Source organism: Lepidothrix coronata, unplaced genomic scaffold (assembly GCF_001604755.1).
Source record: "Lepidothrix coronata isolate B3197 unplaced genomic scaffold, Lepidothrix_coronata-1.0 Scaffold173, whole genome shotgun sequence".
In the NCBI taxonomy this organism is placed as follows: Eukaryota; Metazoa; Chordata; class Aves; order Passeriformes; family Pipridae; genus Lepidothrix; species Lepidothrix coronata.
In genome coordinates, this window is record NW_016690353.1 from 460,616 (window position 1) to 475,159 (window position 14,544).

The window sequence follows — 14,544 nt, forward strand, 5'->3', positions numbered from 1 at the left end:
TGAACTTCCAAGTGGTCAGGAGAAAAAAATCCTATACCCTATTTCTTCAGTAAAAGGGTGACACCAGGAGATCTACTTGTTCCTGTGTTTTAAAACAATCTTCCATGGGAGAGTCGTGGAATATTTAGCTTTTCCCTGCAAGGTGGGTATTACTAAATAAGGCAACCAAACATGCCCAAAGCTCTGCATGAGATCTATGGTAAAACCATGGAGAAATTCCTGTTCCCTGGCTGTAACTGCATTGGAATTTTTATTTATGGCTTTGCTTATCTCCATTTGTTTACCTGACTCCTCCCCTTGCTGTTGGCTCGTTCCTGGACCTGCCCACTCATAGGAAAATGCAACACCTTTCAAAAGTTGGGCTTTTCTTTAAAAATGACCATTAGGGAGCCTGAAATGAGGGAATCACAACAGTGACATGTTAAAAAGGGACGCCAGAGCACAACAGCCCAGATCTGCCATGTGTAGGTCAAAGCAACAAGGTGCAAAGCAGACAACAAGCTTGAAGTCAAAGAGAAGTATCTTCTTCTGTTACACTTTTTCTAAAGTGTTTAAAACACTTCCAATATCCACAGAAAGAGGAATTTTTTAAGCAACTCTCCATTGACTTCAGTGCAGCGACCAGATGTGGCTGAAGGCAGGTCTCAGCTCACAAGGGGACCCCTTAGTCCAGTGGTTTCCATCCTTTTTTTGGATTTGGTCCTTCCAAAGGACCTGCAAATTCCCACAGCGTGAATTTAAATGAGAATTTCGGTTGTGAGACCTGTGGTGTTGGGCTGTGGGTCGTCACCAGCTGCAGGTCAGGGCTCACAAACCGCTGGACTAACGGTGTCCCAAAGTGTGACAGTGGGTTTGGCTCAGTACAGTACACAGTACACAAAGGCAGGAGGATACAAACTAAAATATTTGCCTCTAAAGCCCCTCGGGTGCCTCAGGAGACCCAGGCAACGGTCATTTCACAGAACCAAGGATAAATCAGGTAAAACTCAGACCCACAGTGCAGGTGAGCGAGGGAGCAGACACGGTATCTCTGTCCTGTGGTGCCAGCAGTAATGTTGTCCTCTTGGTGAAGTTACAAACAATCCCATTATTCACAAATATAGGGTAAGGATGGAAAGAGAAAGCCTTCATGAGATCCATCCATCCTCCAGTTCTTTGCCAGATGAACCTGATTTTTCCACAGCACAGGCAGATCAAGGCTGGTTATTGATTCTCAGGAAAGCAACAAGTTCCCTCCTTGGTCAAATGCATCACGTCAAAATTCATCCCTGTTGGGATTCTGCTCACAACAATCCACTTGCTCCATGGATGAGCCTGTTTTCTCCACTGGCCTGAAGCAGCTCTCCCTCTGTTTCTCCCTGGAGGTGACTCAGGGATCTATTTCCTTCCCTATTACCAAATTCAAGCAATTGCACATCGCAGAGAAAACCTATTTCATAACATTTCTGAAGCTTCCAGGCAAACTCCAATTCTATTTCTTCAATCAAGCGCAAAATTTGTTTTGTTTGTGACTGCAGGAATAACAGCAGATGAGTAATTTGGGGCTGAATATATACATTTGCAACCCCAAGAGCTGAAAATGCTCCTAACACTTTTTACAACCCTTGTTTTCCTTTATAACATCTTCTGCCTGAAGGGAACTTCATCAAGATACACCACCCTAACAGTGCTTTGTTTATGTTCCTCTGCATCCTGCATACCACTTATTTTTCTCTCTTTAGGGCACAACAAAGACAAAACATTTGAGTACTTGAAGGTTTATTCTGCTGAAAAACACAGTGTTTCTACACTAACAACATTCTCCCTGTAATGCTTTCTGATGGGACTCCGGGAAAGGAATAAAGAGAAAACAAGCTTAAAGTGAAGTCAAGCAAGTCCATAGATGAGAATACTAATCTTAATAGCTTATTGTGAGGGAATCCTCTTAATGCAACAACAAAACATTAGTGTCTCCAAGGGGCTGGCCTATAGGTCCATCCAGACCAGGACCCTGTCTCAGACAGGGCCAACAGCAGAGAACTACAGATAATGATGAAGAAAACAGGAGTAGAGGACCACTTTCCCTGAATATTTTTCCAGATTCTCCAGCATTTTCTGCCCGGCAGCTTCTTGAATTAAAATGTCCTTAGTGGATATTGATAATACCAATTATCTCCTGTCAAACATGCACTTGAACTCCTGTTATTATCACGAGACAGTGTGGAATCACTGAAGATGAGGAAAGAAGGTTCTACAGCTGTTGGTAAACCTCTGGTTTTTGTTGACCATGTCTCCACCAACCACATCTGGGAGAGGTCTCTGGAACCAAGGTTTGCTGGCATGGAAAGGCCTGTGCCTGCCCTAGTCCTCTCTCTTACCCCCCAAATCATCATCTGTTACCTACTGAAGGTGGTCCCTTGGCTGTATTATCCCCTGAGCTATTCAAGAAAGGCAGCACTGGCTGGTCCACACTCAGCCAGCCAAGGACACTTCCAAGATGTACAAAGAACCAATTTCCTATGCCAGGAAAAGTCCCTTACACAGATGTACCCACAGATGGAAAGTGGGTTGTGATGGGTCTGTAGCAAGCCTGTCTAACACTGTGTGTGGAAATCCCTTGGATGAGAAGGTAACTTTAGGCAGAAATACCTAAAGGTGTCAAGAAAGAGATGTGTTGTTGGATGGGTGTAAAATCAATTCCTATGACCCTTCAATGCAGGGTAAACTTATGGGGGAAAAAAAAGAATAGACTCTGACTATCCCAGAACAATCTTAAATCATGGATGAACCAATATTGCTCAGGATTTACTGCTGTCAGTTCTGCTTTCTCAGTCATTCCTGATGTTCTTCAGTGGCATTTCAGATACAATCACAATATGCCTCCAGCTTTACTTGCTGGCCCCTGTAACTCACATTCTGCCAGGCTGACACACATTTTCAAGTATTCCAACAGAATATAGGACATTTTTCTTGCACTAGAGGTGTGACATACCCTTCATTTGCTCCTCCTTTCTCATATAATGCCTTGACGAGCATTATATGAAGTTGATTTGCCAGGTTTGGAAATCAACAGATGGTGATGGGTCCAGAGCTGAGCTGCACTCTGCCCATGCACATCTGGGTAGACATACAGATACAGGAACACCAACAACCAACATGGATAAGATGGCAAATATATTCGACCCTCAGCGAGGTGGTTTTGGAGGAATTCAGGGACCTACTTACGGAGCTGGGCAAGGACCGTACCTTCGATGGTGATGGCTTGGTCTCCTCTCCTCTCCTGGGTCAGGGCTGCAGCACTGTGGTGGTAAAGCTCTGCTCCACTTTTTGCAGACCCTAATCTGTTCATCAGCTGAAGAGAATTGGGCAGTGCCCAGTGAAACACGGGGGGTTTGATGACAATGAAAGCTTCCTACGCTACATTAAACAACTCAATGCATTTAAACGACAACGGGAGTGGGTGAAGGTGTGACCCCAACGCTGAGCTGGGGTTTGAAGGGACACTTTGCTGCTCAGTGGAGTTCTTGATGATATTTTACCAAAAATGACCCCCACACAGACAAATCACAGCAAACTGACATCAGCAAACTTAGTTATTTACTTAGTTATTTGCAGTTTGCAGCCTGTGGCTCGGTCCTGGCTTAGCTCTGTCTCTACCAACAGGCACAGATTTTGCTCTGTGCCCTTGGGTGGTAAATAAAGAGGGTTTTGTTTGTTCATCATCCATTAATCTATGGGGTTTTACTCATCCAAGGGGATATTGGACCTTGGGGTCTTAGTTAATGGCAAATGCAAAGTAGCCTGATTTTGCTAAAATTCTAATAGAAGTCTTTAAATTATGGCAAACATCCTAAACACTTCCATGAGCCAAACCATTTACCAAGGGGCAACTGACCCATTAATTTCCTAAACCAAGATCAATTATTTTTATCGCCAAGGCCTCAGAGCTTATTACTATTTTATTACAATAAATGCATAGGCTATGACTAATTTTCAGAAAATATTTTGCATTTATTTTAATTTATTAGATACTTCCATGTATACTTGCTAAACAAACAGGAATTTGTTTGTGTGTTTCAGTGGTTTATCCTTCCAATTAGATTTAATTTCTTTCTTTTAGCTTTGGATGATTTCTTAGTAGCAGCGTGAATGTGTCATAATTTAAAGACAGTCTGGAAACAAAATGTCACATCAGAGTGTCCCTAAACTTTGTAAGAGTTAACTCTAGAGATCTGGATATGAGTTTGAGCTACAGAACAAGCTCAGCTGATTATTACTTGGACCAGCAAACTCCCAGATCAGGATATTCTGAAACTTTTGGATGTTCACAATCCGGATCAGTTCAGCCTGACTTTCTCTATAATTGTTTTATATCCCAGGTGGCAGCAGTTACTCTGCCTCTCATCTCATGCCACAGGTCTGCTCCAGTAAAATGAATTCTTCTACTTATATCATTGCACATGACAGGTATTTAAATCTCTCTGAACTCACCTCACATTCATAGTGTCCCATGTCTTCATTGGAAGGGTTCTTGACCACCAGGACCACGATGCCACTCCGTGGTTCACTGAAAGCCTGGTATTTACTTGTGTCCTTTATCAGCACCCCATCTTTGTACCATCTGCGTGTGGAAAACACGGGGTATAAGCCAGGAAAAATACAAACAGTGTCAAGAGATGCCCATCTCACTGATCCAGGTATCAACCAACTCAATAGTTAATTTTAAACATGTGTGACCCACTCAACTGCAACCAGCTTGGAAGGTTGGCTGCAGGTGAGTGGGTCGCATGTGGATACTGAACTACACAAGATTCTTCTCAAGCAATCTCATCAGCCAATGCAGGAAAAGGGCTTTAAATGCTGCAAAGATTTGCTGAGCTTTTTGTCTGAATACTGGTTGGTGATAAAATCAGTTCAGGTGTAAGGCAGGGAGGATAAAGGAATGATAAAATGTTAGATCTGATACAGCCAGGGATCATCTGTAGGTGTTTTTTTCAGATCCTAGCTACAATAAATGGCTGAGAACCTCAGGAATGCTGGGATTGGGAAGATCCTGGATTGGGATGTGTTGAAGGTGGAAGACACAGAGAAGAAAGTGTTATAACCTTCATAACCTCAAAAGACTTTTCTGGCTATGCCAAGTGGGAAACCAGGATTTGTTCCAGCGTGACTTGTAGGACTGACCTGATTTGAGGCCTTGGTGCTCCTTCCACAGTACAGGTGAACTGGGCATCCTCACCCTCCACAAAATAAGCATTTCTGACCTTGTTCACAAACCTTGGTGGCACTGCAAAGCAAAGGTAAATTAAATAATAGCTGGAAATAGGACCAGGAAGGAAGGATGTGTCCCTGACCAGGTAATTCTCATGGTGTCTGCACACAGGACACTAAAGACCACATTTTTTTGCCCTAAGAACAGTTGACTGCACTTGTACATAAAATAACTATTTTAAAACATTATCCAGTAGGTGTTATACAGACCTTCATCATAGAAACACAGACAATCCCTGCCCTGGTCCTTCTGGTCACACTATTGCTGACACAAGTTTAAAGCATCACATAGCAGACCCCTTTAAAATAATGCATCTGTGCAGGACTTTACCTTGAACGAGGATCTTTCCCAAGGTACTGGCGTTTCCAGCAGGACTGGAAGCAAAGCACATGTACTGTCCTGTGTCAGCACCTGTCAGGTTGTCCAAGATCAACGTGCAGGAACCGTCGGGATCTTCTATTATAATGTGATGGGGATCCACCTCCACTGGCTTTCCATCTAAAATGCAAAGGCAAGTGATTTTTTTGCAATATCTTAGTATGTTATGTTTTCTTCTTTGGATTTATCCAACTTTTCCACTTGAGAGGACTGAGAGCTGTATTTGCTTTATTGCAGCTGATGTTGGTAGCCGGGGAATGAGCTCCTCATCTTTTTGTCCAGCTCCCCACAGAATATCCTCCGGGCAAAGCACTGTTGGGGGACCTCATACGTCACCAATCCTCACTGAACAGTGACATTTTTCCAGAGTATGTGCTGTGCAGCCACAGCTCTGGTTTGCCAGCCAAAGGAACACCTCCAAAGTGACCACAAACACGCTCACTAGACTTGGGTATCTCGAGGGGATCAGCTCTTTGGTTACCCACCAACCAACCATCAAACAATACAGACAGGGGACGAACTTGGAGGAGGCATTTCACGGCTTCCTGCCCGTACCTTTGTACCAGCTGATGGATGGCTTGGGAGCTCCCACCACTTTGCAGGCCAGCTTGACTGTCTCTCCCAGCTCAGCCGTGCAATCTGCCAGTTCTTCCTCAAAGTCTGGAGGTACTGAAACATCAGGATAAGTCGTGTTAGTCTGGAGGAGGGCGGCCCTGCCCAAGAGTGGCTGCTGCTATGTGAGGTAAGAATAGATCTGCAAATCTGTGAGATTCAGAATGGAGAGCTGAAAGGAAATTTTAGCAGCTCAAGGTTTTCCGGGTGAAGTGCTCTCCTTGCTTATCTGAGGCTAAATTCAGTCCATCAAATGTCTGCTGTTTGCCATAAAGTTAGGCCATATTAAAAAAAAAGGGATTTGTTGCTGAACATGATTTTTAATGAGCACATCCTTTGTTCATACACCACACAGATGTCACCATTAACATGATATCTCAAATAAAATGTACCCTGGATATCCAAACTAGTATTCTGCTGGTCTCCATACAATAAAATCTATGCGTTCTAGAATCAGAGAATCCTAGATTGGTTTGGGTTGGAAGGGATCTTAAAGATGATCTAGTTTCAACCTGCTGCCATGGGCAGGGACCTTCCACTAGACCAGGTTGCTCTAAACCCTATCCAATCTGGTCTTGAACACTTCCAGCCATCCACATCTTCTCTGGGCAACTTGTTCCTTTGTTAAGGGACTTTTATTTTAACCCATTATTACCATATGAAACAATGCAAAATTATTCTGATAGTCTTCCTCATTAAAACACCTCACTAAAGGCACAAAAATTAAATGCCCAGGCTTGTTTTCAGAATATATAGATTAAATACAATCCTCTTCTAGCATTTTAAGATGCCAAATATCCTTACACTGTAGTGGACACCATTTGTAGCTTATGCCTGGAAAACAAAGATTTAATATCCCTGCTCATAAATGTTGTGGATAGAAAATTAGTGGAATCTCTAAAGACACTGAGGATGATGCAGCCTGAATGACCAGAGAAAATTCCAAAGCAAACCCAAGAGCACAGATAACAGCAGTGTAAGCCAGAAGTCAAATAGAGGGTCTGATACCCAAAAAAGTCACAGAGGGATTTACGTTGGTGAGTGCAGGACTCTGGATCAGAGTCCAACCCTGACTGTCTCCACCTTTTCTTATGGAATAGAACCCTCTGATCTCCTTTGTGGCCACCTCTGGACTTGCTGCAGCAGCTCCACATCCTCCTGATGTTGGGGGTCCCAGGGGTGGATACAACACTAGAGGTGGGGTCTCACAAGAGCAGAGCAGAGGGGCAGAACCACCTCCCTCAATTCTGCCCACGCGGTGTTTGGATCACCACGAACGGGTCCTCTCCCCTTGTCTGCTCATTTCCCTCCTGAACCAAGGAGACCATCCAAAAAAAAAAAAAAAAAGAATAGGGGGATTGGGCTATCTTGGGCCATGCTTACTCCAGATGGGCTCGGTGATCCGCTGCTGTATTCCACAGATGTCCTTCACCCAGGAGTTCTTGATGTTCACAGTCCGTGCCTGGAGCAGGTACTTGCGGACCAGGTCCTCCCGCTCGTGCCAGATCTCGAACGCCCGGTCGTCCCCTTCCACCAGGTCGTTCACATCTATGTTGTTCAGCTGTGTGGCAGAAGGACAAGGAACTCAGCACACATCCCAAGTTCTCAGGAATTCCCAGCAGCAAAAGGAATTCTCAACGGCTTTCAAAGGTATTTTTTGGATTGCATGAGCAACGCGACGCAGCTTTGGTGAACAGCAATCAGAGGTACTTTGAGAGCCATTTTCCCGAGTATACTTGACTCTCTGGTTCCCAAACTGACATTTTACCGGGAATAATAATCCCATTTCAGGAAAATAATGTAATATCTGCCCATGAATATCAATTAAGACAGAGATCAGGACTTTCAGGATGTCCCGACTGAGCTTGGTCAAGAACTCCATGGGTTTTTTTGGTTGGTGTTTTTGACTGGAGTTGAGCATCTCTTGCCTCATGAAAACTCTTTCCTCAATTTCTTTTAGTCTTAACCTTTAATGTCTGAGGATGAGTTGGTCAAATTCTCTGAATTTTTTTTTCATTTTTAAGCAGGAATTTGTGTCTGGAAAGGGTGTAACCAGCAGAGAGAACCCCATGGAATGTAGCATGTGACCATAACATTTCTTCCAATTCACTCCCAATATTAGAGACTGCCAAAACCAAAGATTTCCAAATGCTAGTAAATACTAAAAACATCAAAGTTCACCTCAATATAATATATTTATGGTGTTAACTCAATGAGGTAACAGGGATGAATTAATACGTGTAATTTCATTGCTGCATCCAAGTTCTGATAATTTCTGACGTGTTTCTGTAAATTCTAACAATGATATTTTGGGATAAATGTGGATTCTACTTGTGCTTCAAAGAGTATTTGAAACAAAGGAATAGCTCAAAAGGATTAGAGAAATGTCCAAGCTGGATACAAATGTGAAGTGACAGAGAGGATAAAGTGATCAGACCTTCATGATGTTCTTGAAGATGTAACTGTAGGTGTCTGTCTTTGTGTCTCGCTTTGGTTTGCAGATCACAAGGTAATTTTTGAAGAGGAAAACGTGTCTTTTGTGTCCTTTCCATGCCATTCTAGCTCCTGGAGCTCCTTCCCACACAATGAAGTGGCCCTGATAGGAAAAAGAAGGAAGAGCACGTCGTGATGCATCTGGAATAATTAATAAATAATAGTAATATTATAATATAATAATAGTAATATAATAAAAATAGGTAATAAAAATGATGATTCACCATAATTTTTCAACGAACAAATAAATGTTTCCTGTTACATCATCACCTGGTTTGTCTCTGGTTTAATTACAGCACAGCAGATGGTTTTTAATCCTAAAGGTGACGCATCAGACTGACAGAACCAGCGGGGGCACACACAGGGGTTGTCATCACATTGTGCTTTCAGAGGTGTGGTTTGTTGCCAGAAAAATACAGAGCACTTGTCAGGTAGGAGCACTCTTGGAAATACTAATGGAAAATTGCATTTTGTGTGTTATACAGACAATTTATCTGATGATTTGGTTGCTTTTACCAGAGCAGGACATTAATTTCACATACCTTCAGACACAGCTCAGTTAGTGACAGGGGTTGCCCCTTGGCACCACTAGGAAAAAATAAACACTTGAGGGTGTGATTGGACTCTTTTTTTTGAATGTCTAAATGTGGACAGATGAATCCCCATCGCTCTAATTCAGCCTTACAATTCCACTCAGGAATACACCGTGATTCCCATGGAAAACACTGGATACAAACAGACACAATAAATGACTTGCCCAGCATGGCAAGTTAAGTCTATAAAGAAACAGGAATTTGAGTAAGGGTGTTGAAAGTCCCAGGCTGGTGTCCTAATAGCTGCCATCTTTCCTCTGTGATCCTAAATCCCACACCTGGTTCACGGGAGAGACCTGGAGGAGAATCAGGTCTTTAGATGACAAAAATGTCAGGAGTTGGCCCATGTAGCTTGGGAATAATAAGAGAGGAGGAGGAAGAAAAACGCCTTAAAATCATGTGGGATCCCAGAACAAATCTCTTCTTGTTTGATGAATGGATCAGAAAGACAAATAACTCCATTATGTGTGAGCTGCTCCATCAGTGCCTCTGCTCTGCTGCTCCAAACCTTAGTCTAGCCAGGGCTGCTCTGAAGCACCAAAAAATGGGAGGAGCAAAAACTCTCTTTCAGGCACAGCATCTAAAGGGGCTTCTTGTAGGAATTAAGGCTACTCAGGACCCAGTGGAGGCACAGGTGGCACCAACACCACTGAGGAATCCCAGTTACCTGCCGGATGGGTTCACCAAGGCTCTCCAGGGTCCCTGGATAATTCTCAATCAGCGAGACATGGAGGTTGTTCTCTGCCCTCCGGGTCAGTGCAGACACCACAGCATAAGCCTGTTCCAGCAAGGTGCAGTTTTGGCTGTTTCTTGCTTTGTTTCGGATTAATTCCTGCAGGTGAATGAAGGGCAATCAGAGAAAAACCCCACATTTTTTTCAGAGCCAAAGAGTTTCTCAATATCTCTTCCAATTCTTTCACCTGAGTAGCTTTCATCCCGTTTTTTTCACCATGTGCTGCTTAGATGATAAAGTATTTTCTTTCCTACAGCCTTAACGACTATCCAGTTTGGCTTTTCCTTGCATCCATTAATATTAAACAAAGTTGAAACAAATACCAGAAAGAGACTGAAACCCAAAATTTCCAAAGCAAAATGTATCCATTGCATTTCTCTTCTGCTTACCCTCACAACACCACAGAACAAACAATTCAAGCGACAAAGCCGAACTGAGAGTCAACATGAGATTAATAAAAAGAAAGGTTGGGAGAAATATGAAATGCCAGTTTTCCTGCTCTTCTCAAATTTGTTCCTGTTCCTCTCTTTCAGCAATGAAGGCAGGGAAAGTGCTTTCACTCCTCTAAGAGACCCTTAAAAAATTTTGGTGTTTGTGTCCAAGAAGGTGTTCAAAATTAGAAAGCTCTTCAGACTATTCCAATTGCTCATTTATATAACACTAGAGCACAGAAATATTTTGGCATGACTGTCTTCTTCCTGGACACCCTAATGCTACTTCCCATGAAAATGCTGTTTAAAATGCTGCTCTGAAATGTTTGCTCGTGGTCTGGGGTAGAACCTGAGACAGCAGGACAGATGAAAGCTTGAAAGGTTAAATATTTCAGGGTGGTAGAACGGGGCAAGGCTTTTCAGAAAATAAAAAACTCCATCCTGCTACAATGTCAACATAAAACACAAGTTAAAAGTGGTAAGTCAATATCTTACATTTTGGAAAATGCTTACTTTTATAACATAAGTGTTGCTTAGTTTGAAGCAAATTGATACTTGTCATGGATACATGCATACATGTATTCATATATATATATAAAAACACACATATTTTTTACACATATGTATTCACCTATTTAAAGATCATTCATACAAAGCTCACAGAACTTTAAGGGGTTGGAGACTGTGAACCTCTACCTGGATTTACATGTACAGAACTATTTAAAAAAAATCACCCCTGGTGGTGGTTACTCTCTTATTTAGACAATCAGCTCTCAGTTGTAGTTGCAACAGGAGGAAGCCAAGAAATAGGAAATAAAAATAAAATCTTTTTCTCCACAAGCTGCACAGAGCAGAACATAAACCTGTCAGATACAACAAAACCTCCTTACCTTAATTATTGTCTGATACTGCTGGATCCTGTTTATGGGTTTTTCCAGGTAGTGCTGCAGTGGTGGGATGAGTGGCTGTGAAGGATCTTCATTAGTTTCAAATTCATCTGTGTATCTCTGGAAAAAATACATAGAGAAATGAGGAAAGGTTGTCATAAAGGACAAGATAAATAATGACTCCTTGGAAAATGCTCATGGGAATGTGGGGTGAGTGTGAACACGGGCATTTGTTTTCTAGTGAGCATCAGGGTGGAGTAACTGCTGAGTAGGTACTAAAAAAAGTACCTACTACTTTTACCCTAAAAGTAGGAGGCTGGGAGAGGGTAAAAGTGCAGGATCTGGGTTTGGATATTGGATGGGCAGAGGAGCCATCCTTGCTACTCAAGGGATCCACAACCACCCGTGTGCTCGTGGATCTGGAGCTCTGTGTGTGTGTGTTTTCACCAGTGAACTTCAATCCTGAGCAGCTGGAGCAGAGAAGGAGCATTTGTCTATTATATATTTATTATCTATACCTATGATTTCTGTGAGTTCACTTGGCCTTATAATGTGGTGGCCCTTAAAACCCCCCTTACAGTCACATCAGCAGAGCCACATTTGTTTCTGTATGATCCTTCTAAGATTAATAAATGCATAAGCATACAAAAGTATGTTCCTATATTGATTATACCTACAAAGAAGAGCAAGACAGTGAACTAAAAATCGTTATATTTAGCAAAGACTACAAAAGATATTAACAATCCTTTCAAGGATCACATTTGTGATGAATAACTACATTTCTCCATGCAGTGGGTTATAGGATGCACTTCCCACAGGTACTCTGCTTACTGCCTTACCTTGTAGAAGTCCTGGACAGCTTTGCTGACAACAACGGACTCAGCCTGTACCCTTCCCACCAGGTACTGGATGTACCTGTTAAACTCTGCCTCGTGCTTGATAAAGCACATGGCCACGTCATCATCAGTGTCACAGCCCTGCAGGCTCCGGAGGAAGACACTGTGGAGGCAAAGGAAAGAGGACAGCTGAGGAGAAGGTGCTGGAATGAGGCTGGAACACAGCCCCAGCAGCCAGGCTTTTGAATCAGGTCGGAGGAAATGACTGGGGGGCATGAGGGATGCTGCCACATTAGCATCAAACATCTCAGTGCCCCCTCACCCAGCAGGATGGTGAACCTCTCAGCTTGGATGGAGGTGTGGGAAGTTTTTGCAAGGGCATGGAGTGACAGGACAAGGGGGAATGGTTTTAAACTGACAGCGGGCAGGGTTAGATTGGATATTAGGAAGGAGTTCTTCCCTGTGAGGGTGGGGAGGGACTGGAATGGATTTCCCAGAGAAGCTGTGGCTGCCCCATCCCTGGAAGTGTCCAAGGCCAGGTTGGACAGGGCTTGGAGCAACCTGGGACAGTGGAAGGTGTCCCTGCCCAGGGCAGGGGATTGGAACTGGATGAGCTTTAAGGTCCCTTCCAACCCAAACCATTCCATGATTCTATGAAATGCCCTGCAAGGAAGGTAGGGAGAACTTTTAAGGTCTTAGCTCAAGCTGGGAAGTTAAACCCTGAGTAGAAGGATCTTTGAGCCACCCACAGGAGTGAAAATAGAGATCCTCCCTCTGTTTCATGAGGGATGTTGTGGCAGATTCACATGTACAAAGCTGAAGGGGGAAAGAGAAGGGAAATCTATTTTCTTGGCCCAGATCTGCAGTAAATCCTTGGAGAAGGCAGAATCATTGTGCCATGTGGGCACATCCAGATGTGGCTGGATGTGTTTGAATTGCATGGATGTTCAGTTTTAGATGAATGAATGTCTCTGTGAAGACACCACTGAAGTCCCTGTAAGACCCTGTTACCTTTTTTACAACAATTCACTATTTTTCAGTTAAATTCACTTAAAAGGGCAAGAAATAAGCCTTGAAGCACTGAAGGATATTATGGAAGTCCCAACCCTGTGCTCTGATTGAAAGCATGGCATCATTTATCATCCTGAAAGGATCATCAATTCCCTTGCACCTCAGTATTGCCAGTGCTTCACATTAATATTATTATTATATATAAAAATTATAATATTTATGCAATAATATATCAATATAATAATATAATAAAATATTAATAATAACAATTGTTATGATGATAACAACAATAATAATAATTATTATTGTTGTTGTTGTTATTATTATTATAGTGTGGCTCTGACACCTTGTATGTGAACCACTCCTCGGTCTCAAATGAAGGCACATGGGAATGCCCACCTGGAATGGAAGTGACCAATGTCATCAATATTCCTGAAGATGGTGGATTTCTGACTGGCTACAGCTCCCGGGACATTGGGACAGGTCTCTGTGTACTTGAGGTGATGAGTCCGGAGGAACTGCAGGTCTTGAATGTAATCCTCCTCTGAGATCAGCAGCTCCTGGATGAGAACACTGAGGGGAAGACGAAGAGGCAAAAAGAGATCACAGAAAAATCATCACAATTGCCCTTGAGATGCATCCTCAGATATGGGGCAACCCGAAGTGCAGAGGTACTGCAGTTCAGGATTTCGTGAAATCAGAGATATTCCAGGATTACGTCTTGTAAAATCCTCCTTTAAAGTTATCCAACATGAAAAAAAGCTTCTAGGGAGAACTTAGAGCCCCTTCCAGGGCCTAAAGGGGCTCCAGGAGAGCTGGAGAGGGACTTGGGACAAGGGATGGAGGGACAGGACACAGGGAATGGCTTCAAACTGCCAAAGGGCAGGGTCAGGTGGGGCATTGGGTAGGAATTCTTGGCTGAGAGGGTGAGGAGCCCTGGCACAGGCTGCCCAGAGAAGCTGTGGCTGCCCCATCCCTGGCAGTGTCCAAGGCCAGGCTGAAGCAACCTGGGCTAGTGGGAGGTGTGAACTGGATGATTTGAAGGTCCCTTCCAAACCACACTGTTCTGGGATTGCCTGGAATTTTCCTAGGCTGAAATCAATGGCAAAACCCAATATCAAAGATCTCACAATACAAGTCTGATCTAATCCAGGGTTTGCTTGACCCTGGGAAAGGGAAGGGGGCAGGACTGAGCAGAACAAAAACAGTGACTCTGACAGGAAGGACCCAGATGTCAACACTCCTGTGAGTTCAAAAGGCAGGAAAACTCAAAGGTGCAAATACGAAAAGACACAAGCTCACCTCAGCTTCCTTTTATA

The 14,544-nt window shown here is 43.2% G+C and overlaps 1 protein-coding gene across 1 annotated transcript in view; it reads right to left on the reverse strand.

Moving 5' to 3' along the window:
- The window catches only part of OBSCN (obscurin, cytoskeletal calmodulin and titin-interacting RhoGEF), a 187,812-nt gene that overhangs the window by 42,774 nt on the left and 130,494 nt on the right, over positions 1-14,544 (reverse strand). The window contains 12 exon segments of the mRNA XM_017830010.1: positions 3,226-3,331; positions 4,471-4,600; positions 5,164-5,266; positions 5,582-5,749; positions 6,185-6,298; positions 7,625-7,802; positions 8,679-8,837; positions 9,995-10,159; positions 11,382-11,498; positions 12,218-12,377; positions 13,625-13,798; positions 14,528-14,544. The exon segment at positions 14,528-14,544 is cut by the window's right edge and continues 9 nt beyond it. Coding sequence (XP_017685499.1) covers positions 3,226-3,331; positions 4,471-4,600; positions 5,164-5,266; positions 5,582-5,749; positions 6,185-6,298; positions 7,625-7,802; positions 8,679-8,837; positions 9,995-10,159; positions 11,382-11,498; positions 12,218-12,377; positions 13,625-13,798; positions 14,528-14,544 — 1,591 coding nt within the window.